Genomic DNA, 27146 nt, shown 5'->3' on the forward strand with positions numbered 1-27146 from the left:
TAAAACAAAGGGTGAGGTTTGTATAAGGTGTCAACCTTAAACAATCACGGTAAGGTGCATATTAAAATTTTGTTAAAAGATATATTTTGAGTGTTGAAACTCTCATCATTGCCTAAAAATCTATTTTTCACTTCTATTATGAAATTGAAAGCTCAAAAAATAATGCAGATCTAGCATATCTACGAACATTTGAAAATATTAAAAATGGACGGTCCAGATAATGTGTTATAAGATGTATTATTTCTAAGACTTAATGATCATCTAATGACTAAACAACATTCTTCAATGGGTTTCTGAGGTGCACCTTACCTCTACAGTATAAGGTTGACACCTTATATAATTTTTTTCCTAAAAAAAAAAAAAAGGCATCTATCGTAAAATGTTGTTTTGATGCTGAAAACCCCTCTAATTGATCATCTCAACCTCAAGATGTAAAAAAATAATAATAATAATAAAGTCCCAAAATGGTATATTATCTAGACCATCATTTCTCAATATTTTCATGTGTTGGTAGATTATATGCCCGATCTATATCATTTTTTTAATTTTTAAATTTCATAATTAGATGAGGTACATCTTACTTGAATTGTTTAAAGATGAGACCTTCTACAAGCCACAACCTTTTTTTCATATTTTTTAATTATTATTTATTAATTATTTTATACGAGTGCATTAGATCAAAGTTTTTTCAGTTTTTTATATTAGATATGTAGATATGGTGCAAAAGAAGTAGATTTGAATAGTCTCGTCCATACACTCACTCAGAGTCTCAAACTAACCAACTTGCTGGTGGAGTTGGATGTTGAGCGTCATACTTACTCCATTTTAAATTTATTCATTTGTTTATCTTATTTAACAAAATCCAACTGATTCAACCCACAAATGGATTCCAATTTATTCACCTTATTTAAAAAAGTCCAACTAATTCAACCGACAAATGGATTCTAACCAAACACAGCCACTTCAATAACCAGTCCTAACCTTGGGCACTTTTCACTCTGCTCTGATTCGTCTCACTCCGAGTCCACACTTTCTGTCTTTCTCAAACAGAAAAGGTTCCTCTCCATCCCTCTCTAACCGTAACCGTAACCGTAACCGTAACCGTGTGAAGAGGAAACTTCTGAATCCCTCTTCAAGGAACGAACCTTCCCGTCATTACCCACGAAGGTAAGGTACCCAACCAAACCCTAAACAAAAAACACGCAGGCCTTCATTCTTTTAAATTTCTACGAAAAGGACAAAGCGTCTAGCTTTCTCCCTCAACCTACTTTTTTCGAATAATGCGATTCAGTCAAACCAAAACCCACTTTCCCCTCTCTTTCTCTCTAAAACGACTTTTTTTTTGTCTCTCTAAAACCCTGAGTGCATTGAGGATTATATATAATAAAAATTTATAGTCATTTTTAGCTATTAAACGATATAATGATGTATGATTATGATCTTGTTGTCAATAATATGAGTATATGATATTAAAAAAAAAAAAACTCATAATGATGGTGGCAATGAACCCGACGGATATGGGTATGGGTCTAACTTTTGGATCCTATAGGTTTGGTTCGAGTTCGGGTACAGGTCCAAAACCTGAATCTAATCAAATTCAGGTTTGGGTTCGAATCCAGCTGGACCCGACCCCGTTGCTATCCCACTTTTCCTATCTCTCTTATATCTCTAAAACCCACTTTCCCTTGCTCTAAAGGTGCGGTTTATATAACGTTGAGGCTCTAAACGATCAAAGTAAAACTCACCTTCGAATAGTATCGATCGCTTTAGTATTGAAAGTTTTTATGACGACCTAAAAATTTATTTAAAATTTAATTATAAAATTTAAAGCTTCAAAATTAATATAGATCAAGTAGATCTATGGACACTTGAAAATATTGAAAATTGACAGTTTAGACAATACATTACAAGATGTACTATTTTCTAGATTTAAAGTCTTTTTTAAAAAAAAACCCACGTATTTTAGTATCGAAATGGTTGGATTTGAAGAATTTTCAACATCGAAACATCTCTTTCTAGTGAATTTTTTAAATACACTTTAATTTGATTATTTAGGGAGTCAACCTCATATAAACTTTTCCCTCTAAAAATACCCACCAGACTTAGACTTAATTGGTTACCATTTGACAATTTGCACCGCTATATCCTCGGCTCAATTCATGCCACTCAAAAAAAAAAAAAAAAAACTACTTATCCTCCGTTCTCCAAGGGCAACCATTCTCTCTCTAAAAGCCCATTTTCCCCTCTCTCTCTCTTACGCAAAAGAGAATGTCTCGACCACTCTTTCAACGGCCAAAATTGCATTCTTCACTATTGCACCAACATTGCAGCTTCCTACAACCGTTTTCCGTGTTGATTTCTTCAAGCTTTATGCTTAAATTTCATGCCTTCAAAGCACCCATATATACCACCTTTGATTACATGTTTCCCATGTCATCCTCAACTTGTGTTTGCTCTCTCTCTCTCTCTCCAGACCAACCTCAATGGAGACCATTGCAGCAGACACATTTTCACCCTCTCTCTCATCCTTAGATTTTGTCTGGCTCCTCTTCGTTTACAGCAATTTGGTAGTGGAGCTTAAGAATTTCTACTCTGGCTTACTATTCTCCATTAGAAACAAGCTCGAATCTCTCTCTACATTAAAGGCTCTTGAAGAAAGAAACATCTCAAAGCTTGAAACCAAAATTCGGAGATCAAACTCTAAATTTTGCTCGACTAATATTACACCACATGTAGAAGACATCGAAATCGAAGCTGAGGATATCGATACAGTGATGGAGAGGCTTGGACTAACGAGACATGCAAAGGAGAGAGAAACCCATTTTAGTGAGAGAATCGAGCGTATGGGTCGGGAGGAATTCTCGAATTTGTTCGAGGAGCAGGAGCCCAGCTCCGAGGAATTGAAGGAGGCCTTTGCTATGTTTGATGAGAATAGAGATGGGTTCATAAGCCCATCTGAACTACAAAAGGTTCTTAGCAAGTTGGGGTTCGACGAAGGAACCAAGCTCGAAGACTGCAAAAATATGATCAAAGCATTCGACGAGAATGGCGATGGCAAAATCGATTTCCAAGAGTTTGAGAGCTTCATGGAAAGCAGCTTCTCCTAATCTTCTTTGATGTAAATATTATTGTCATTATTAATTTAATTTTTCTCTAAGACAGAGAGAAGAGCTCATTATTATCATCCTTGATTTAATTGATTCATCTAACAAAAATAGGATAGTGTTAATCTGAAGAATTGGAAATATAAGGTATCATTATTAATTACGTGTTGTTTCTTGTTTAAACTCTCTTTCGGTCTGATGCCTTCACCAAAAATTGGATAGTTTTATCTTTTTCTCTTTCTTTCTTTTTTTCCTTTTTACGGGTTTTTTTTTTTTGTTTTTGCTTGGGGGTTGGGTTTTGCAAGTATCAACTTGTAAAATTATGTGTTTCTTCATGCTTTCCAATAAAGAGTAAAGCGGAACAAGTTTTTAACTTACATTAAGGGAGAATTTGTAAATGCTTTGAGTTTGGATTAAATCAAACAAAATTTTTCTCGAAATTGGAAAGGGAAATTTGGGTTCCTTTGAAAGGTAATAAAAGCCAGACGAGGTTGAAAGTAAACCAGGAATTTCTGATATCTTACAAAGGATAAATGGAAGAAATCATACATTACTTGCACAAGATAAAGATGAGTAATTGAAAATCAGAGCACATCAAATTTTCTCCCATATGAACTTAATGAATCTTTAAACATTTCATGGTTTTCAATTTCTGTTGGGTGTGAAGCCCACCAAAATAAATGATAATAAGTAGCAATGCCTAAAACTATCAGTTCCAGCATATGAAATTTACAGGATCAAAAGAAAACTTTACTGAGCTTAAGAATGGCACCAGAGAGTGATGTGTTGTACCAAATATTGATCCATGACAAGTGATGCATGATTTTTTGCAAAGTTGAGATATTCTATTTCTGAAAGGATTGATCTACCCATGAGAGGTAGAAGCAAACATATGTCTGCAAAGATACAAGCAAGTTTTCAGATTTTTTGTATCGAAAGCATTAAGAGTAAGCTAAGGAAAGCAAGTTCTTAACAAGTAACATGATAAAAAAGCTATCATATATATATATATATGGAAGTCAATGCGCAACGCCAATAGGCAAAAATGAACAGTGTTTACGCCCATAGGCTTGCCGCCGTCCAAATTTTTGGACGGCATGGATAAATCAACCACAGCGGTCGATTTTTCATGCAAAAAACATGGGAAACCACAACGGCGGTTGCGACTTTCAGGCAAAACTGCAATAGCTCGTAGAGTCATCGCGAGGCGAAACACTATTCATTTTCATTTTTGCCTTATGCCGTTTTTAAGACTATATATATATATATATATATATATATATATATAGGAAGCCACTATACAACGCCTATAGGTAAAAATGAACAGTGTTTTCACCTATAAGCTCGATGCCGTCTGACTTTTTAGGATGGCATGGATTAAAAAACTGCAACGGACCTAGCATATACGCGGTGGTACCATCACAGACATAGCATGTCTGTGGCGGTAAAACAAACATATGAAACTGCCACAGACATGACACCATCTACTTTGGTTCCGTTTGAAATACCGCCATGGACATAGCATGTCCGTGGCAGGGCGAAACAATGTTCAAAATCATCTTTAGGCGTTTTTAAGATTTTTCTATATATATATGAGTAAACCTTACAATAGCTGGACAGCTATAATAAATAGTATAATGAATAGTAATATAGGTGGAATCCCGATCGTCAGATCTTCATCATGTAGTTTAGAATGTATAGCACTATATGAATTTTAATATTTTTCAAGAAATCGGATCATAATGAAATTTTAAACATGTGCACTAAAAAATAGGGCGCCCAATTAAAAAATATTTCCCAAAATATAAAATGATCGAAATACCCCTAAAAAATGACGGGGGTAATTTGATCACTTTAAATTATTGAAAATATTTTTTTAAATATATAAAACAAATAATTTTTGCTAATTATTTGTTTTATATATTTATTAGGTGCGTCTCACTAAGATGTACACACTCTCCAAATTTCAGATCATTCCAATTTGTAGAAAAAAAAAATGAAAAATGAAATACTACCGGACAACTGTGACCGTACGATGAACTTCAGATGGTGATGAGCATAGGTGAAATCACTGTTTATTTGAAATTGTTTATCAAAAATAGAAGAATCTAACAAAAATAAAAAAATAAAAAATTTATAAAATATAAATTGACCAAAATACCCCTAAAAATTTACTGAGGTGTTTTGGTCAATTTATATTTTTCGAAATATTTTTTTCATATTTTTATTAGGTGCACCTCACTAAGATGTACACACACTCCAAATTTTAGATCATTCCAATTCATAGAAAAAAAATAAAAAATAAAACACTAACGGACAATTGTGATCGTGCGATGAACATTGGACAGTGATGAAATAGGTGAAATCACTGTTCATTTTGGCCTATAGCCGTTGTGAAGACTTTTTCATATATGTATATATATATATATATATATATATATATATATATATATATATATATATATATATATATATATATATAGGGAAAAGTTTTTAAGAGCCGAGGCTCCAAACAATCAACTTTGAGCCTACCTCAAAAATTTCACTAGAAGAGGTTGTTTTGATGCCTAAATATCATCAAATTGATCATCTCAACATCAAGATGCATAGACATGAGACAAAAATCGATTTCAAGTTTTGAAAATAGCGTATTTTGTAATGCATTTTTGGAAGTTTAATTTTCAAGTTTTCATAGATATGTCGATCTACACTATCTTTAAAGCTTTAAACTTTATAAATAAAGATGAAAATGTATTTTAAAGCTATCACAAAGATTTCCAACCATATTTCTCAACACTATTTGAAGGTAGGCTCTAATTTGATTGTTTAGAGCCTAGGCTCTATACAAACTACACCCATATATATATATATATATATATGAAAAAGTTTAGACAATAGATTATCAGTCTCAAATGGTCCTTCTGAGAATGATGACATTTTCATTAAAATGACATAAGGTATATGTATGAGAAATATTATAGAAAGTTCAAAAATGAGTAAGTACATATTTTGGATTCCAGCAAGGCTAAATTGGTTATGGTGTTGACCACTGCAACACCACGACCCACTCTAAAATCCCATAGCTAACTATCCACAATAATAAGATAGGCATATCCATATTTTGGCAAAAATGTATTACAGTAAACATGCTTTTTAAGAACTATTGCACGTTAATACATATGAGGAGCCCTAGTTTCTCTTCTTTGAAATTTGACAGCGACTTGAAAAAGTAGCAATAACATGGGAACAAATTTTACTTTTAGCAAGAACCAATAGTCATCACAAGAACAACAAACCCCCCTCCCACCCCACCTCTTTTTATTTTTATTTTTTGAAACTATGGAATTGATTTGCATCCTTTAAAATTATTTTCGTTGTCGTGGCATTTGATTTGAATTTTGGCTCCATTTTGAAAATCCTCATGCCCTGAGATTCTTAAAGACCTGGACTGGAGCACCAAAAGCTATTGCCAACTTCTCACTGCAATATTTCAATATTTGAAGCATACTTCCTTTTTTCCATCCTCAACATCGTGTGGAGCATCGAGAACATATCCCGCTAATGAATTTACGCAAATAACACTTCTGGTTTTTCATAAATCTCACTCAAATGCATGTGTTTCCTATTTTTTAAACAAAAATATGTTTATTTAATCTCCGGAGTTTGCTAGCATGATCCCATTTTCATGCTTCCTCACCATCACCATAGAGTAAAAGCCTACTATAAGGGCATTACATAAAGAACATCTTTCATCTCATGATTTAAAAAACTTCCAGAGCTTCTCCTGTGGCACCACATCTAGGTTACATACTAATAACTATATATGTTTTTTTCATTTAGAAATGGAATTCTATACCAGATTCCAACACATGTCCAAAGGCCTTTTTGTCACACTGCAAGTATATTATCTAATGAGAAGCTCAAGGTGCCCTATTTCCACTTCTTCCAAACTCATGATACCTATTGTTTTCCTCTCTGTGCAAATATCAAAGAACACCGCATGATATCAGAGCAAGCCAACTTAATCTTGCTCCTGTAAGTCCTCTCATTTATCTTATTATCAAGAGAAACACGATTTGAAGCAAGACAGGGAGGGAGTTTTTCTTCTTTTTGTTGAGCATCAACAACACAGCCAATCTAGAGCTTGCACAAGACAACACATTCAGGTGTGTAAGCACCTACATATGAGTCTCTGCCTCACAAAACTGGTTCATCTCAATATAATCTATTTTTAGGTGAAATCTCCTCTGATTTGAGAAGCATCCATCTTCTTTTCAATCTTTTTTCTTTGCCATTTCATCATATATTAGGGTTTTATCTGATTTAAGAACATTATTTTGATATTTTATTTACTAAACTGCTATGGAAGAGAAGAGTTCATCAGTTATTGCTCCTCAGAAAGCTAAACTGCAAGTCCCATCAAACTTCCTTGAAAACCCTAATTTGCAAGTCACTACTGGAAATTCAGTGATAGTCCCTACCTACAATGATCTCATTTGGTTACAATATCTCTTGAAGGAACAAATTAGGTTATGTTAATTGTAAAATTCAGCAGCCTGATCCACTTGATCCCAAGTTCTCAGAATGGGACATCAATAATATTGTTGTGATCACTGGCTCCTTAGTTCTACGGAAAACATCTCTCTCAATGACTAATGTAACATGCAAGGGTTGAAGAAATATGGAAGACTTTACTAGCCTAGTTTTCTGAGGACAATGTGGCCAGTTGTCAATTTCATCTGGACAGCATTAATTGTGAGAGCAGAGACTGCACTATGGCTCAGTATTTTGATCATCTCTAAGGCATGTGGGAAGTATTGAGCAATCATGTTCAGTGACATTTGGCATTGCCATCCAGTGCTCCCAACAGGAGGACAGGCATATTTTTTAGCACTTGGCCGGGGTAGGAGGTGAATATGAGACGACGCAAGCCAAATTGTCGTGAATAAGAAGCTGTGATTCCTAAATGCTATTTATGCACTTTTATAGATAGGAAAGAGGAAACAAATAATGAACCCACAACCTCAGGTCCACAAGCATCCGAATCCAATTGTAAAGGGAAAAAATACTGCTCCATGAACAGAAAAATGCAATGATCAAGATCATCTAGAAATCAAGATGAGCAGCTTTGGTGTACCCATTGCAACAAGATAAACCATGTAAAAGATAAATGGTCATTGTTGCATTGGAGACAGCAGCTCCATCAGTGGGACAGCCCACTACTAGAGTTTCTGCTGCAAATGATCTTGTTTTGAACAAATTAGATGAACTTACTCGACTTCTTGGAAGTCGGTCATCACCCTCCATCTTCTAGGATGCAACACATAATGCCTTCTCTCCAGTTTCTTCTACACCAACCAGGCGGATTGTAGACTCAGGGGCTTCTTCACATGCAGGTACACCACTATACTAATCCTTCCTAAAATATGTTTCAAATCCTAAGTATGTAACCCTTGCTGATTGGTCAAATTCTTAAAAGAAGGAAAAACCTTGTATCTCTTTCAATTCAACTCTTTTTGAGCATATAAAGAAGCCCATTTTGGGAATGCACGATAATACACTTGAACTAATCATACAATGCCAACCAATGGCTCATACAAATTTCCGTCAAACAAGTGTTAAATATATGCAGCTTGATTTGAAGTGTGTTATAATGATTTCATTCTCACAAACTATTTTCCTTAATATAATGATGATCAACTCCCAGATGTTTGGTCTTCCCATGTTGTATTGGATTGTTTGATATTTTGATAGTATTTGGTTACCGCAATACACCTTTGTTAGCTTCTTTAGGTGAATACCCATTTCTGATAATAGATTGGATAAACATGCAACTTCTAAAGCTGCAAGACACATTGATCTATACTCTGCTTTGGTTCTTGATTTGGCCACAGCTTCCTGCATTTTGCAGCTCCATGATATAGGATTTCGTTCGAAGAATGTACAGAAAAACGGTTACTGATCTTCTATCAATAGGACAGCATTGCAAGTCAGAATTAAAAAAAAGATGTTAGTTCTAGTTCACCTTGCGAGACATATAAAAGGCCAGAGTTTTAAGTTCCTTTGGCATACCTCAAAGTCATCTTTGCAGCCTCAAAGTGTGGCTTTCTTGGATTTAGCCTACCTTGGCACATTGTATGGATTGCATGAGCAATAACTGGTCTTGTGAAGGTCAAGTAGTGAAGCCCTCCAAATAATTTCTATACTGAGCAGCATTTCGAAGTAACTCCTCTTCATTAACTAGAAATTTTAGATTCACTTGAGCTCGACATGCCAAATTTCTTAAGCATTTCCATTGCCCATTATGGTTGAGATATAACCAAACCTACTGAGTATCTATCTACTGCTATGCCGAGGAAGTATTTTAAGTTTTCGACATCCTTCATTCATAGGATGCTTGCAACTTTTCTTTTAGTTCTTGGATACCCAACTTGTTACTTTCCTAACTATTCCCTATCACCATGCATTTGAGAATCACCATTCAGATACTTCTTCCTCATCTTCTTAAATTTCTTGAAAGTTTACTTCAGGTTACTGATCTTCCTCTTCATTAGGAATAAATTTGAGGCCATTGCTAAGTTGAAGCCTCTTGAAGAGAGAAACAAAGAAGAAAGAAAAAAATCCCCTATTATTTGAATCAGATACTCACTCCTATTTCTGCATTTCTCATTAAAGGGTTTTGCCTCTCTCTAGTGTAGTCCCAAAAGGTTTGATTTTCTAATTTGGTAAATCCAGAGCACATTGCGTTGTGATTCTTTTAAAAACAAAATTGCAGATTAATTCTTTCTTAAATAACAAAATGGTTATTGAAGGAGAAATGCATCAAGACCTCAATCCCATAAAACGGAAGTTCACTGATTGGATGTTTATGATTTTTTCACCCAAAAAAATGATGACTATGATTTCAAGAATTAAAGTATACAGTTAATATGAGGACAAAGGCCAAACTCATGGTAAAAGTTACAAAGCAAGATCAATATGTAGTCCTGATAAATTTTTACAAAGCAAGATCAAAATGTAGTCCTGATAAATTTTCTTTTCAAACCACTTGGAAGTATGTTGTTAAACCAATTCCTGGATGCATTCCTTCCTTCCACACCTGGTTAGAGATAACAATAAGAGAGCTTCAAAAAGAGCCCAGGCAATCAGGCACCTCTATTGATCAAATCCCAGAGGAAACTCAATAGACAATTCAATGTACAATTTATATAGTCTATATTTCAATAATTTCAATTTCGTATAAAATAACATTTAGTTTATAGATCAATAGTTCCAATTCATACAAAATGTCATTCATATGTGATCTGAGTTTGAAGCACAAAAGGAATCAACCAACATTTTATTGAGATCCGAAAGGAAGCTAAAGAAATTACTACACTGAAATAGAAGCCAAAAATCTAGTCTTGACACATTATCTGCACAAAATAATGCATTAGACGGTGAAAATTAAAACATGTCAAAAAGTCCAATATACAAATTCAATTTTCATAATTTATTTTTGCTTATTTTCTATTTCAAGTTGTGAAACTTACTAAAGTACAATTTTGATTGTACGAGGATGGGTTATTTGGAGAATTGATTGTGGAAATGTTATGCTCCCTTGATTCCTTCACCACTTTGAGGCTCTAAACTGGTTGTTCATGTCCAAATTATCATGGTATTCTCTCTTTGGGCACAGGTTGTTTCTATAAAATGTAGCTCACACCACATTGGTATACATAGAGACCTGACAGCGCAACCAAAATATAACGGGTAGACATTGGTTACAACTGTCAGTTCTTATTATATGAAATCTGCAGAATGAAAGAGGATCTCAATAGAAGACTTCAAGAATAGTACATTGTGTTGTATCATGTCAATTGTTAATTCATGACTTGAACAATTGAATATTTGCTTCAAAGTTGAGATTTTCTGATCTCAAAGAATGATCTCCTGACAATGAGAGGCCAGGAGCAAACAGGTTCTACACCCTGTATAGATGTAAGGAAATTTTCAGATTTTTATATATCAGAGAGAAACTGTTAGTAAAAATTGATGGAGCGAATGAGACCAAACCCGAGATCAGAGAGGGGGATGTCATGAAGCTGGTGATCGCAAAGCCCGGATTTTAATTAAGAACTACCCAAAAGAAAGAAGGGTCACTTTCTAGAGGCTCTATAATTTGCCCTGTTTTTTTTGTGTCTCCTCTCTGGCTTCCCATATTTATAGGAAGAAGATGGGCCAATGTTCATCTTTCTCCAACGGGTCTCTGAGAAAAGGCCTTCCCTGATCTCAGGGATACTCATCTATTTCATCCATATGAACATTGGAAAAATGGCTTTATAAAATAAATAATTATTGCACTTTTATGAATGAATAAGTATAATGAAACATGGGATAAAGCCCACAATTGTAGGCAAGGCGCCTCATGGCCACATGTGTCAGCATCTCCCACTGGGCTATGACGATCAAGCATAATAATAAATCACAGGCATTGTCACGCCCCAAGAATTTACAATACTGATATTCCTGAGATGTGACAGTCAAAACCTATATACATCTCTTGATAGGACAAATTTACAGAGGCGAATTCTTACAAAGTAACAAAAAAAGTTTAAGCACAACTACAATATCTTCCAGAGTTGATCCTGACGAGCACTCAAAATGAAACCGCAGTTATCCTGAAAAAAATGTTTACCATAATTTGATGAGTTTGGCTACTCAGTAAGTGATCATCATAATCCTAAAAATAATCATGGTTGAAAGATATCAATATTTTCAAAAAGGAGATCTATTAACAGAAATGCATTAACAGTTTCACTTTCAAAAATGCATAATTAAGTATAATCTGAATAATTGAAATGCATATAACATTTTAACGGCAGCGCATAATTTAAAAGATTTCACAAAATACCCTACTGGCGTCCCAAGTAGGTCACCTATATACCCCATCAGCGTCCTGATGGGTCCACTTAATCCCTATCGGTGTCCCAGATAGGTCCACTTAATCCCTGCAGGTCCACTTATACCTCACCGACGTACCGGATGAGTCCACTTAATCCCTACCGGCGTACCGGATAGGTCCACTTATACCTCACCGGCCAACAGGATGAGTCCACTTGCATACTTAAAGTATTTCTAAATCTCTTTAAACATTCGAAAGCAGCAATATCATGTACTCAACATATCACTGAAATTATTAATATGAATTTCACTGAAACCAATAATAACAGTCACTTTCAATAACATTTCAAAAATAACCAGTCAAATATTTTGGGCTCAAATTTAGAAAGGTAGCAGTTCGTAAAGACATTCTAGCATAATTGTCAACCTAATATGTATAGAAAAACTCTTACAAAAATTCACGAATACGAAATTATCACAATTTATGAGATGTTAATTCGCAAATAAACATTTCACAGACAATGCTACAATCAAATGCAAAAATATCAGTTTTCAGATAATAAGGCAGTCATTTGCACATGAATTTTACAATGTCTAAATATTCAAAAAACAGTAGAAAGAAATCTCAAAATTTTAGTAAAAGCAAAACTATCACATTTATTTCTAATAATTTTATTTCTAAAATTTTCTAACAATAGAAAAGAAAAATAAATAAATAAATTTATTTCTAAGAATTTACAGCATTTAAAATTTCTAAGATCATAATTTTATTAAAAAGATTATTTTTCAAAATAATGAGGTCGCTTGCGCATAAAATTTATCGCGCCTAAAATTCATGATAATAAGCAGAAATAATTATTTCATTTCATTTTTAAAAAGAACGGATTATTTTTCAAGATAATGAAGTCACTTACCTAAAATATTTGAGAGGGAGCTTCCAATAAAAATTCGGCGAGAGAGAGAAAGAGCTCACTGCATTTCGACTAGAGAGATAAAGATCTCAAATATTTTCTAGGGTGGGAGTCCTCGCCTCTCCTATTTAAATTCTTAAGATACCTTATTATATTATCTTATTAAGTTACACATCATACATGAGGTGTAACAATTATATTACACCTAAACGTTTAAAGCCTACGTCCACTAAAGGACATGGCAAGGTAGCAAAAACTTAAACCAAAAGCTTTTGAAAGTAGTGATGATCCCTAAGGACCAGCATGCTCATATGGACCATTGCTCAGTCTATTTTCTTCTTTGTTTGTTTGTTTGTTTGTTTTTTTTTTTTTTTTTTTTTTTTTTTTTTTTTTTTTTTTTGTTGAAAGTTTAGGATTGTTACAGGCATACTCCCACTTTTGAGTATGACCTTTAAGATAATATCTTGTCATGAGGTTTTTCTCACGCTTTCGTGGATACCTCTCATAACAAATGTTCATCATGAGGATTTTCACGCTAATGCGGATTTGTCACTCATGAAAACTGACTAACTTAAACATTTTTAAGTCTCATTAAGCTAGTGTGCTTAGACAATAGGTTAACACTTAAAGCCTTTGTTAATTGGTCAACGATCATATCTGATGAGGGTAAGTAACTAACAGTTACTTCACTTTTCTCAACTACATCCTGAATGTAGTGATATTAGACATCTATATGTCTTCCTTTGGAGCTATTTGTTCCACTTTGAATTAATTTAATTGCAGTTTCATTATCACAAAACATTTGAATCGGTTCGTCGATTATTTGCAGCTTTAAGTCATCTATGAAGCAGTTTATCCAGACGGCGAAAGTACATGCAATGTACTCTACTTCCTGTATGTACCTAGCTACACACCCTTGTTTCTTGCTAAACCAAAAAACAGCTGCCCCTTCAAAGAGGAAAATATGCCCTGAGGTGGACTTACTATCGTCCTTATTCCCCAGCAAAATTTGCATCTGAATATCTTATAACTTCAAGCTTATCTGCTTGAAAACACAATTTTAGATGTTTTGCTCCCTTAATGTATAATTCTTTTTATTGCTCTCCAATGAGTTATGCCTGGATTACTTTGATATATACTAACAAGTCCTACGGCATAGCTCAAATTTGGTATTGTACATCTTATTGCATATACCAAGCTACTAATAGGTTGTGCATAGGGAACGTTAGGCTTTTCTTGCCCTTCTAGTGGAAAATCCTTCCCAGACAACTTTGTTCCTTTTTCAACAAGAGTGGACAATCATTTACAATTTTCCATTTGAAATATTTTAATAACAGAGTCAAGATATCTCTCTTGGCTCAAGCACAACATTTTTTATTTCTATCTCTAGTTATTTTTATGCCTAGGACATAAGATGCTTCTCCCATATCTTTCATCTCAAACTGAGAAGAAAGCCATGACTTAGTCTTATCAATCATTTCTAAGTCATTTCCAGCTAATAAGATATCATCTACATATAATGAAAGTATTATGAATTTACTCTCACTCTTTAAGACATACACACAATGGTCCAATCTATTTACTTCATATCCCATCGGCATCATGATATGTTAAGTACCATTATCTTGAAGATTATTTTAAATCATATAATGACTTATTTAATTTATGTACTTTATTTTCTTGGCCTTTAATTATGAAGCCCTTAGGTTGCTTCATGTAGATGGTTTTCTTTAGTTCACCATTCAAGAATGCAGCCTTTATATCTATTTGGAAAAGTTCTAAGTCATAATATGCAACGATTGCTAAAATTATTCTAATGGATATAAACGTTACAATAGAGAAATAAGTGCCGATATAGTCGACTTCCTTTCTTTGGGTAAAACCCTTTGCTACTAACCTAGTTTTAAATTTATCAATTGATCCATCAGATTTTAACTTCTTTTTAAGTACCCATTTACAAATTATAGGTTTCCTATTTGATAGTAAATCACATAGATCCCTTACTTTATTTTTCTCAATAAAATCTAATTCTTCTCTCATTGCATTGAGCCATTCTTGAGATTCGTTTGACTTTCTAGCATCATCGAAGTCAAAAGGGTCATGGATTTCATCTAGGTCAATAAGGTTGTCTATCTCCTCACTCATATAGACATAGAAATCATCAAGGTATGATGGAGGAGCTCTAGACCTTTTTTGACCACTTAACATTGGGTGTGTGGGTACTTCAACATCATCATATTGATCAAGGTTATCCATATCCACTATAGGTAGTGGTTCTAAGTCATCTACAATATTAAATGGATTATCATTATCTACTACAGGTAGGTTTTCTCCAATAAAAAATCTTCTAGGAATTCAGCATCTCTGCTTTCAACGAGTCCCTTATCTTTATGATAAAATCGATATCCCTTTGAACTTTAGGGTATCCTATAAAATTACAAACTAGAGTTTTATTTTTTAACTTATTTCTATGTTAATATCGAATTAGGACATGTGCAATCGACCCCCACTTCTTTAAGTTGGTTAGATCAGGATTTCTCCCCGTCCATAATTCATAAGGGGTAGAATCTATTGCCTTAGTTGGAACCCTATTAAGAATATACATGGATGTGCTTATTGCTTCGCCCCAAAAGGTCTTGGGTAGACTAGCATGAGCTATCATGGATCTAGTCATATCTAAAAGGGTTCTATTACTCCTTTCAACTATTCCATTTTGTTGTGGCATATAAGACATAGTGGTATGTCTTTTAATACCATATTCTTAGCAATAATTATTGAAATCTTCGGATGTATATGCACCTCCCCTATCAATTCTAAGAACTTTAATGTTCCGACCCAATAGGTTTTCTACTTCTGTTTTATATATTTTAAAGTTTTCTCAGGCTTCTGATTTATGGTGAATTGGATAAACATATCCAAACCTAGAAAAATTGTCAATAAAAGTGATGAAGTATGACATCCCTCTATGAGTTTTAACATTGAGGGGCCCACAATGTCTGAGTGGACCACATTCAACAACTCATTAGCTCTCTCTCCTTTATTGAATAATTTCCTAGTCATTTTTCCTGACAAGCAGTGCTGACAGGTTGGAAATTCCATGTTATTAAGATTTTGAATAAGACATTTCTTTATTAACCTATTTATTTCGTCTTTTCCTATGTAGTCAAGCCTAAGATGCTAAGTGTATGCATCAACTATCATTGCACAATCAACATAACCAAAATAAGTAGAAATTTTACTATCATCTTTCTCATTTACGTGAAGAAGGAACAAGTTATGATCATCAACCAAGTGTCCCCAAGCATAATTTTGTCAACGCTTTCCGATTGATACTTTCAATGATCGAAAGCGGACTTCAAAACCCTTTCTAATGAGCAATGAGACATATAATATTTTGCCTCATAGAAGGGATAAAATATACATTAATTAATTCAAGGTCGATTGCCCCTACATACAACCTACAAGTTCCAACACCTAATGCATCAAAATAGGTGTTGTTCCCCATGTAGATGTGTTTCTCCCCAACTTTTATTTCTTTGAACTCCTCAAAGAGGCTTGCAATATGCCGATTAGCGCCTTACTCTACCCACCATCCTTTGATGTCGTGGTCTACAAGCAAGGACTCAGAGACCACGAAAACAATTTGTGCCTCTTGCTTCTGTTTTCGTTATGCTTTGGATTTTGCGGGTTTCTGTTCTGCGAGCAACGGTTTTTGAAGTGACCTGGCTGACCACGTAAGAAGCATTTTGGTGATCCTTATTTAGTTTCTTGGTTGTAGGGCTTAGTTCCTCTGTTTTTGAACTTATTGTTCCTCTTATTAAAATTCCCTTGAAATTTCTGGTCGTTAGGTTTGCTTGGGTTGGTTAGATTTGGGATGTCCTTGAGCAAGCATAAGCTTACTCCTTTGATCTTATATGTTCTTACGCTAAGGCTAGTTTCAATTCTTGAAAGTTCAGCCATTACAATTCTACTAGTCCTTTGCTAAGTTATGTGTGAGCAACCTAATACTTTCTAAGTTCTAAAGAACCTAAACAAGCCACCAAAATATTAAATATGTGGTCAATGCATGTACAGAGCGAGCTGCAAATATTTCATAAACAATATCAATTATTAAGTGCTGCCTTAAAAAAAACATTTGATGAAATAGGCAAGCTCCCAATCATAAGTAAGCACTACAATTATCAAAGATAATATAAATTCCCCTTTTTTTTATTTGGGGGGCATGAGCAATATCAATATCACGTATGCGTGAGCCCTTATACTAAAAGAGCAATATCGAAGGGAGGAATAGCAGGCAATAAAAGAAATATTTAATGCGATTGATAAAAGAGGATCCAATGTTAGGGATCTAAACCAGTAAATCTTTATATTAAAAAAAATAGTGGTTCAGCTGAAATTGGGCTTCCGGCCAAATTAGGCAGATAAGGGAAAACACATAATAGTAATAAAAATACAAGATCAAATCAAATTAAGGCGTCAAATAATTGCTCTCAAATTCTAGTAGTGTTTTTACCAAAAAAAATAAAAATTTCTAGCATTTTTGTCCACAAAAAAGACGGAGTCACTTTATCTGTCCCTTTATTTGGGATAAATTTTTAAAGCGGCTAGGTGAAATCCCCTCTCCTCCTTAGAGAGAGAAAGAATAAAATTAATAATTAAGAAAAGTGCAAACAACTAGGTTTTCCTTTGGTTGGGTTGTCCTCGTTGAAAAGCCAACTTGAGGAGTTCCTCCAAGTGATTGAAGAATAAAAGGGCAATTGTACAAGAAAAGATCTTACCGGTTGGGATTAATATGATAATTAATTAGCGCGATGAATCACTGCATATACCGGTGATATATATATACAAAAGAACAAAAGAGGGAAGAACATAAAATTTTATCACGCATAAGTCGAGAAAACAAAATTATCCGATCACAATTTTTTTTTTTTTACACAGCAAAGAAAATTTTTACAGCAATCATGAATGAAAAAATATATCAATCATGAATGGTAAAAAAAAAATTCTTTAAAGGGACATTGGCCTAACCTCTCCATAAATATTAGGGCTTCAAAAGAATTTTACAAGAAACAATAGGCTACGCATACACAAGAAAATATCATGCGTCGAACATGACAAACACGATGTGAACATGGAGAGATGATAAATCACAAAAGCTCCAACATTAAAAAAAAATTAGAACAAAAGGGAAGATGGAACCTGGATCGCTCTGATACCAACATTAGTAAAAATTGATGGAGTGCGGATGAGACCAAACCCGATATCAGAGAGGGGGACGCCGTAAGGCTGGTGATCGCACAGCCCGGATTTTAATTAAGTACTATCCAATAGAGAGAAGGGTCACTTTCTAGAGGCTCTGTAATTTGCTGTGTTTTTTTCTGTCTCCTTCTCTCTGGCTTCCCATATTTAGAGGGAGAAGATGGGCCAACGTTCATTACCTCAAAACATAAAAGATGGGCCAACGTTCATCTTTCTCCAACGAGTCTCTGAGAAAAGGTCTTCCCTGATCTCAGGGATACTCATCCATATGAACATTGGAAAAAGGGCTTTATAAAATAAATAATTATCATACTTTTATGAATGAATAAGTATAATGAAACATGGGATGAAGCCCACAATTGTAGGCAAGGCCACGTGAGGTCTCATGGCCACACGTGTCAACAGAAACTACCAAATAAGATTAGAAACAAAATCTCAATATAACATAAGAACATAGACTACTAATCTCATGTAGTTTACCTTGTTCTAAAAGGAGCTCAGGTATCCCAAGCTCATAAGGAGTTCCTGAGAGAGCCAATGTGTTTTCTTTAAAATTTCACTCTAGTCCAAAGAATTAACAAAGACTTCGGAAAAAAAATAATTGTGCGATCACCAAAAGTCACCGCAGGAACAAACTCCCTCCTTGAAACTATGGAAACGATTAGCATCCCTTAAAATTATTTCCCTCTTTGTGGTATTTGAGATGAACTTTGCTGCATTGTGGCAATCTTCACACACCCTTAGATTCTTAATGACCCGGATTGGTGCTCCACGGGGTGTATGCATAAGACCAAATGCTATTGCCAACTTTTCACTGTGATATTTGAGGTACTCTTCTTTCTGTTCTTCCTCAACATCATGGAGAACAGAAGTGATGTCAGGAGCATATCCCACTAATTTGATTTGCACAAAAACCTCTTCTAACTTCTCATAAATCTCATTCCATTGCATATGTTTTCTATCTTTCGAAACAAAAACATGGGTTTTGTTTCTCAGTTGAATCCAACTCACACCAGGCTCTTTCTTGACATTGTTTTCCTTCATTAATCTTCGCACTTCGATAGCATGATCCCATCTCCTCACCTTCGCATAAATATTAGATAACAAGACATAGGTTCCTGTGTCTTCGGGGTATAGTTGGATTATATACTCAGCAACTCTCTCCCCTAAACCAACATTTTGATGGACCAAGCAAGCACTCAATAGAGTCCTCCAAGCAACAATGTCCCATTGAATTGGGACCGATGACATGATCCTCTTAGCCTCATCAAGCTCCCCAATTCTCCCTAAAAGCCCAATAATGCACGTATAGTGCTCCAAACCTGGGGTGATCCCCAATTCTTTCATTCGGTGACTTAAATAATAAAACCCGTCATCCTTAAGAGCCAAATGGCCACATGCACAAAGGACCCCAACAAAGGTCACATAGTTGGGAACCACTCCAACACATTGCATTAGTTGAAATATATGCAGGGCTTCACTCCCAAGTCCATGATGGGCGTATCCCGTTATCATCGAATTCCATGAAACTGTGTCCTTCCTAACCATAGCCATAAATACTTTATCTGCATCCACAATGCTTCCACTCTTTGAATACATATTAATCAAAGCATTCCCAACCATTTGATGGGATGTGTAGCCAGCCTTCCATGCGTGACCATGCATCTGTTCTCCATGATGCATAGAAGATAGCTCAGCACATGAATTCAAAGCCACAGCATATGTAAACTCATTCGGCTGAACCTTTGAACCCATTTGAGAAAAAAATCTCAAGGCTTCCTCATAACACTCGGCATGCAGATAAGAGGTCATAATTGCAGTCCAAGTAGCCACATTCCTATTTTTTGAATAGCAGAAAACTTTTTGTGCATCATCCATCATACCACATTTCCCATACATGTCTATGAGTGAAGTCGTGACATACACATTGGTCTCAAGGTTTTTCTTCACCATCATGCAATGCAATTGCTCTCCTAATCTCATATCTCTCACACTGGCACAAAGATTAAGAATTGTGAGACAGCTGATGTGATCCCAATCCCGGTAATCTCCTACAACAGTTCTAAAACAATCAAAAGCTTCCTTATCATGACCACTGCATAAAAGCCCCGAAATCAGGGAGTTACACGAAAGTGTATCTTTCTTTCTCATGCTTTCAAAAACTTCTTTGGCTTCTCCTGTGGCACCACAATTAGAGTACATAGTTACAAGTGCATTGTTCACATAGGGATAGAACTCTAACCCTGATTTCAATACAAAAGAATGGGACTGTTTGCCTTGATCAAGAGCCCGAAGTTGAGCACATGAACTGATAACTGTAGCAAATACAAAGTGATTTGGCCTCAATTCACTGGTACCCATTAATTCAAACAAGGAGAAGACCTCTCTAGGAAGCCCACTGTGGAGATAACCAGCCATTATTGCACCCCAAGAAACCACATTTCTATCATTCATTTTATCAAACAGGTAGCGAGCATGTTCAACTGCATGGCATTTGCAGTAAATATTAACAAGACTGTTTGCTCCAATTAAATGAGAATCAGTGCCACTTCTAATCATCGCGCCATGGACCATCTTACCAGAACTCAAATCCCCATAATCAGCATAGAATTTCAGCAATTTATAACAGATTTCCTTTTCGCAAAATGGGTTTCTGAATTCGGAGTACTTTATGCTTATATCTCCTGCTATATTTTGGTGAAGTCCGTGAAATTTAGCAGCAAAATGATAGATGGGTCCGTTAAAATTGGCTTGAATAGTTTTAATTTTGTTCATGGATAAAAACCCAATTTCATTTGAAGCCTTTTGTGGAATTGGAACGTCCATTTTGTGAAAAAATCTCCTGCATATAGTAATATTGTTCACTTTATTTTTCTAGAATAATAGCGGGAAAATTAGGAAATAACGTCCTTTTAAATTTTATTAGGGATAAAAGTGACAGGTGCAAATTCTCCACATTTTCAAAGTAGCCCCTTGATCATTCTCAAACCCCGCAAGAAGATGCATATGTGATTTCCTAGAATATATTTTTATCTTCAACTATAAATTTAAAATATATAAAAATGATGCGTATCGAACACATCAATAAACATTTCAATTTTTTAAAAACAGATTGTCTAGAGAAATAATTGGAAGATGCACTATTTTCAATATTTGAAATCCTTCTTTAATATCTATACCTAGTGAGGTTGCGCCGACCAATTGGACGGTCTTCAAGCTCTGGAACAACCTTTTCTAGTGGATTTTGATATGCACTTTTTCTAGTAGATTTTGAGATGCGCCTTTTCTAGTGGATAGACTCCTCTTTTTCGAACCTCGCTAGAAGATGTCGTATAGTGAAACATATGTAATGGCTTAAAAATATATTTTTATCTTTAATTATGAAATTTAAAAATATATAAAAATGTTGCAGATCAAACACATACATCAAAAAACATTTAGAATTTTTGAAAATAAACAATCCATAGACTTCATTGGAAGATGCACTACTTCCATTATTTAGAATCCTTGTTTAATATCTACACCGATTGAGGTTGCACTACGAATTGGAGGGTTTTCAAGTTCAAGAACAACCGTTCCATAGAGTCAATTTTTCTTTTTAAGTGCTAATAAAAATAGAGGTCGTTATCTTTAATTGAAGCTCAGGTGGTAGTACTATCACGACCCCGGCTCCATTCTCAAAAAAAGGTTAAGTTACCCGTACCCTTTACTAAGTAGGGAAACACTTCTACCTGTTTTAAAATTGTTGCGTGAGGTTGCAACCTTACACCCCCCCCTCCCCCCTAACTTTATCATAAGATGTAATTTTGATGTTAAAATTTTTTCAAATAGTACAAGAATGAATTTTTATCTCTAATTATAAAATTTTAAACTTTAAAAATGGTTCAAATCAAGTAGATCTATGGACGTAGATCTTGAAAATGGACGGTCCAAATAACGTGTTGTTGCAATGTGTATTATTTTTAAGACTTGTAGAAGTAAAGTCGTGGTAATTTATATTATTCAATTTATTTTGATTGTGTAAATTTAACACTATATTAAAAAAACTTGTCACTATTTGATATTGACTTACAAAACATCAAATCTATATTATCTTGAAAGACATCAAACCTATACCGTCCAACTTAATACTATAACATTGATGACCGCATTCAATTTTCGTTTTCGTAAAAGTTAAGTATATGATTTTCATTGGACATGTCCGCAAAGTTTCAAAACATTCAAACATCTGTGAAAAATGATAGATTAGAGGTTAGAATTTGTCGAACAACCTCAGTCCTTCGTGTATGCCAGGAATGAGCTAGGGAAAGCCCAAAACCGGATCCTCTAATGATCGACACAAGCACATGAATACACACAATATGAGATTTTGGCATGCAAAAAACTTAAAAGAGGTGTAGCACTACTAAATGTTAGCTGCCGATCACTCAAGCCCGAGCCCTAATCCTAAAACTCATGCATTCGAAGAAGCATTATAAACTTTTGCAGTAATTGACACAAACACATACACACACATGCATACCAAGAAAGTCACTTGGTCTAGGTAGAAAGAGAGCTTGTCGATAGATAAACTCGGTCCTAGGCATGGCAACAAGTTGGATCAGGTCCCGGTTCGGGTCCAGTTATGGGACCCATACTTGATCGGACTTGAACTCACGATCAAAACATATAATGTGGAACCCAGACTCATACCTGACTCAAAACTTAAAACAATTGTTTCACATATTGGGACCCGAAAAACATTATCCGATCCAAACCCAAAATCGACAGGACCCAGGCCTAAAACGGGACCCAAATAGTGATCAGGTCCAAAATTTGGACCCGGACCCAACCCTCTAGATCCAATTTTTGGACCCTATCCAAACCCGAATTGAGTAAGCCCTCGAGTCCTGGTTTGGGTCTGGGTCCGGGTCCATTGCCACCCCTACTTGGTCCTCGTAAAAAAAGAGAGTGTGCTTGTTGAGAGGGAAAAGTTGGCCCCTGTACAAATAGAGAGTCAGTTGGCCTTTCTATCACAGAAGCATTTCTTTCCCCCAAATATAGAGGGAGAAAAGGTGGAAAGTTTGGCACGTGCATGCCTCCTCAAAGGCTGAATCAGCTTTTCCAAAGAATGAAAGCCAAAGACACTTTTGGCATTTTCTCAGGTGAAGGCCGGTACCTCATTATGCACGGCCGCACGTGCACAACCCCTCTCTCGCACGCTTGTTTAGAGATGACACGTGCCATATTACACATGGTTAGGTCATTGTTTGTACCATCATAAAATCTTGCAGGTTGTACAGGCCACGTGCGTTAATCGCCTTCGCACATGTGTGGCCACAAGGAAATTTACCATTGATTTTTTTATGGGTGTGGCTGTATAGAGCCTAGGTTCTACACATTAGAGCCTACCTCCAAATTTTTGTTCTACATTGGAAATTTTTGTGTAAGCTTTAAAATATATTTTTATTTTTATTTATAAAGTTTAAAGCTTTACAAATAATGTAGATCGATATATCCATGAAAATTTGAAAATCTTGAAAATTGACAGTCCAAAAATACATTACAAAATACACTATTTTCAAAACTTGAAATCCATTTTTTTTTTCATATCCATGCATCGTGATGTCTAGATGATCAATTTGATGATATTTGGACATCAAAACAACCTCCTCTAGTGAAATTTTTGAGATAGTTATTTGAGGCATGGGCTCTATATAAACTTTTCCTTTTTTTTCATTCAAAAAAAAGGGGAATATTTGCATTCAAAAAGTCAGTGGGCTCACACTATTTTTGTGCGGTCTCCCTACAATATATATATATATATATATTTGCGATCTAAAATTTTAGGATTCGATAATCTTAACCATGACACTTATTTAGATTTGAAAATTTTCTTTTTAAAAAATTATAAATCTTATTTTATGACTTCCCTTCTTCACCGTCCATTTTAAATTTTAGTGGATATAACATTTCTAACATCCATCTTAGATATGAACATTAGATAGACTGCAGACCGCACAACAATAGGGGAATCGAGTGACTTACCAAAACCGTGTCCCAAAAAGAAAAATAATTATATGGAAAAGTCAAATCTATTTCATAGTTTAGTAGGACCATCCTTTTGTTTAAGGGTGCACTTTGCATACGGATGCATCCGTAGGTATAGAGGTAAGGTGCACATTCAAATTTTATCATGGTATATAATTTTGATATAAAATGTTTTTAGGATTATCTCAAAATCTATTTTTATATTTAATTATAAAATTTTAAATTTTAAAAATAGTTAAAATCAAGTAGATCAATAAACATATGAAAATCTTGAAAATGGATGGTGTAGATAAGATGTTGTAAAATGCACTATTTCTGAGACTTAAAAGCTTTTTATTTTTCATAGTCATATATCTCGATGTCGAGATGATCAATTAAAGGATTCTTCAACATTAAAACTACCATTTCCAATGGATTTTTGAGGGGCATCCGTAGGTCTACATTAGAAGGTAGCATCCTTATATAAACTTTTTCCTTTGCTTAATAATCCACCCATAAAAAGGAAGGGGAATTTTGACATTTCATTTGTTTATAGGAATTAAATACTCACTGACTTGGACTCGGACTCATCCTAATCAAGTCATTCAAAATTTATGGATCCAAATTGGGAATCAATAGGAACCGATCGATTCCTAGTCGAAATCGAGAATCCGTCTTGTCTTGACGAACCATCAAATAACTAAGTTTGGTAATCGGGATCGGTCGAATCACCCACTTCACTCCTATTTTATTTTCTATAGTAGTTGCCAATCTTTTATTTTCTAAAATTAAGCTTATTATTTACTTTTTCGACCAATACTCTCAATGAAGAAGTCTTCATATTGTTGTTTCCCCAATCCATACCGGTTTTTTGGAAAACCGTTTCACGGAGTTGATCCGATTTTCGAAATACTACTCATATATGTGCCAATTCCAGAGGGCAAATTCCAAATTTTGATTTTTGACCAAGGCTTGGACTCGCCTAAGTCACTCCGACCAAATAGTGAACCTTTATAAGTAGTTCCAACTCGTCCAAGTCACTCGAACCCAACCAGGTGCTAGGTCTAGACGACCGGTCCAAAAATTGAAGCATGTCTGCCCAAGCCAAAAATTTTCACAACATTATTACTAAGAGAGCCTTGTTGTCCGACTCGTCCGGTATCGACTCAGACTCAAGCCAATTACTACGTCCAAGTATCGACTCAGACTCAAGCCAATTACTACGTCCACTACTAGCTTGAGCTCAAAGTATGAATAGCTAGCCCGAGTGAAGTCTAAGTCCATTTTTAAGTACTAATATTTCAACTTGGATGAAATTTTAGTGAGGCCTAGGCTTTAAAAAAAACAAAGTAAAACTTCATCTTGAATCCTCTTTCGTAATGCAATTTGGGCATTAAAAATCTCTATGATAGTTTTAAAATCAATTTTCAATATCCAATTGTAAAATTTGAATTTCAAAAAATAATATAAATCTTGTGTATCTTTAAAGACTTATATTTAAGGCGAAATGAGCAATCAAAATAATTATTATAATATATAATATTTTTAAGGTTTGAAATCTTATTTTTTTTATCCACAATTTAATAGTCATAGTCACAATGATCGATTTAAAAGTTTTCGGGCTCCAAAACTACAAACTTTTTTTTGAGTTTTGAGGTGCGACTTTCTTGATCGGGCTTGAGGCCTACAACCTTATTAAAACATTTTCCCTTGGAAATTAAAGAAGAGTACAACAGGCAAAGAGATTCTGGTCTCGTGGGAAGTTCAGCTTTTGAGCTGTGAATTGTGTGATGAGATGAAGACGTCACCTCCTCCTTCATTTGCAGGCTATAACCTCAGTCTACCATTCTAGGGTTTCATTCAGTCTACCAGTCTAAAATCCTGACAAAACGTGAGATACGTCTGGTTAATACTATGTCCAAGTATTTAAGCCATGGTATTAAACGTTGGTCAAAGTTTACTTTGAACTAGTGAACTGGTTGAGGTTTAGTGCACTGAAACTGGTTTGATCTCTAGGCCAGTCGATTGGATTATATTTTTTAAATAATAGTTAAAAATATAAAATATATTAAAGACGTGTAGCTTTCGACAGCTTTAGATTTGTCCAAATTTTTTTTTTAGTAAGTTGAATCGGGCAAATGAAATTCATTTTGATAGGTTTTTTTTACTGATCAAAGGTTTGATCGGTTAGAACGACTTGGTCCAGTCTTATTTAATAAGTGATTTAAAAAACATGACTTCAGGAATTGCTCAGTTCGAATCTGAAATCCATCGTATCGTTAACGTTATGCATATATGTAGAAAAACAGTCGAGTTTAGAAAAGAACCAGTAGTTTCGTATAAAAAAATAATGATTCTCTATAGTAAAACAACGATCTAAGCCTTTGATTTACCAATTCAAAATGGTTTTCGGCTGGTTTACTCCTTTTTCATAAGTTTTTTTTCGCGCGTTCACTATTTTTCTCGTACAGTAAAATGGTGATTCAGACCGTCGATTCACCAATCCGAATCGATTTTTGAGATGGCTGATCCGGGTCACCTATTCATTTTTTAAGTCAATGGGTTTAATGACTATGCTTTAAATTTTGAATTTAATAATTTTTTAAACATTGTATAGTTGTGTTTCGAGTGCTTTTGATGTGCCAGCTTAAAGACCTGTTCACATGCATCCTACCTCCAAAATCCATTTTAGAGATAATAATGATGGATCGATAAATAAATAAATTGAAAATTTTAAAATATTTATTGTTCCATGTTTGCTACTCATTTTTGCCAAAATGGCAAGAATACATGACTAAATTCCTGCGAATTAGGACACCAGGTGTCAGCTCCAAATTTCGGGAAGCTTTCGTCCAAAACTTTGTTTGATTGAACCCAAACTTTCTTCCTCCATAAATTTGTGGTCATAAAATCTGATTATTCCATTCAATATCTGATGCTACAGGCTACAAATCTCTAATTTTAGACACCCCAATTAAAA

At 34.8% G+C, this 27146-nt stretch overlaps 2 protein-coding genes across 3 annotated transcripts; one reads left to right on the top strand and one right to left on the bottom strand.

Moving 5' to 3' along the window:
• Positions 1 to 2483: 2483 nt before the first annotated feature.
• On the top strand, positions 2484 to 3107 carry LOC18422471 (Calcium-binding EF-hand family protein). The gene has a single exon (XM_006827224.4). It carries the CDS (start codon positions 2484 to 2486, stop codon positions 3105 to 3107), a length of 624 nt encoding a protein of 207 aa, XP_006827287.1.
• A 6852-nt stretch (positions 3108 to 9959) lies between these two features.
• Positions 9960 to 21638, bottom strand: EMB2744 (Pentatricopeptide repeat (PPR) superfamily protein). Of its 2 annotated transcripts, XM_088866156.1 has the most exons (3): positions 18638 to 21638; positions 11681 to 11764; positions 9960 to 10203 (listed from the first exon to the last, which is right to left on the bottom strand). In XM_088866156.1, exon 1 carries the CDS (start codon positions 20981 to 20983, stop codon positions 18767 to 18769), a length of 2217 nt encoding a protein of 738 aa, XP_088722282.1. In that variant the 5' UTR covers positions 20984 to 21638; the 3' UTR covers positions 9960 to 10203; positions 11681 to 11764; positions 18638 to 18766. The 2 variants fall into 2 exon arrangements, with proteins under 2 accessions (XP_088722282.1, XP_011623351.1); XM_011625049.3 differs by lacking the exon at positions 11681 to 11764.
• Between the last annotated feature and the right edge of the window lie 5508 nt (positions 21639 to 27146).

This window comes from Amborella trichopoda, chromosome 4, assembly GCF_054954075.1.
Source record: "Amborella trichopoda isolate Santa Cruz 75 chromosome 4, AtrichopodaSantaCruz75HAP2 v2.0, whole genome shotgun sequence".
Classification (NCBI taxonomy): Eukaryota; Viridiplantae; Streptophyta; class Magnoliopsida; order Amborellales; family Amborellaceae; genus Amborella; species Amborella trichopoda.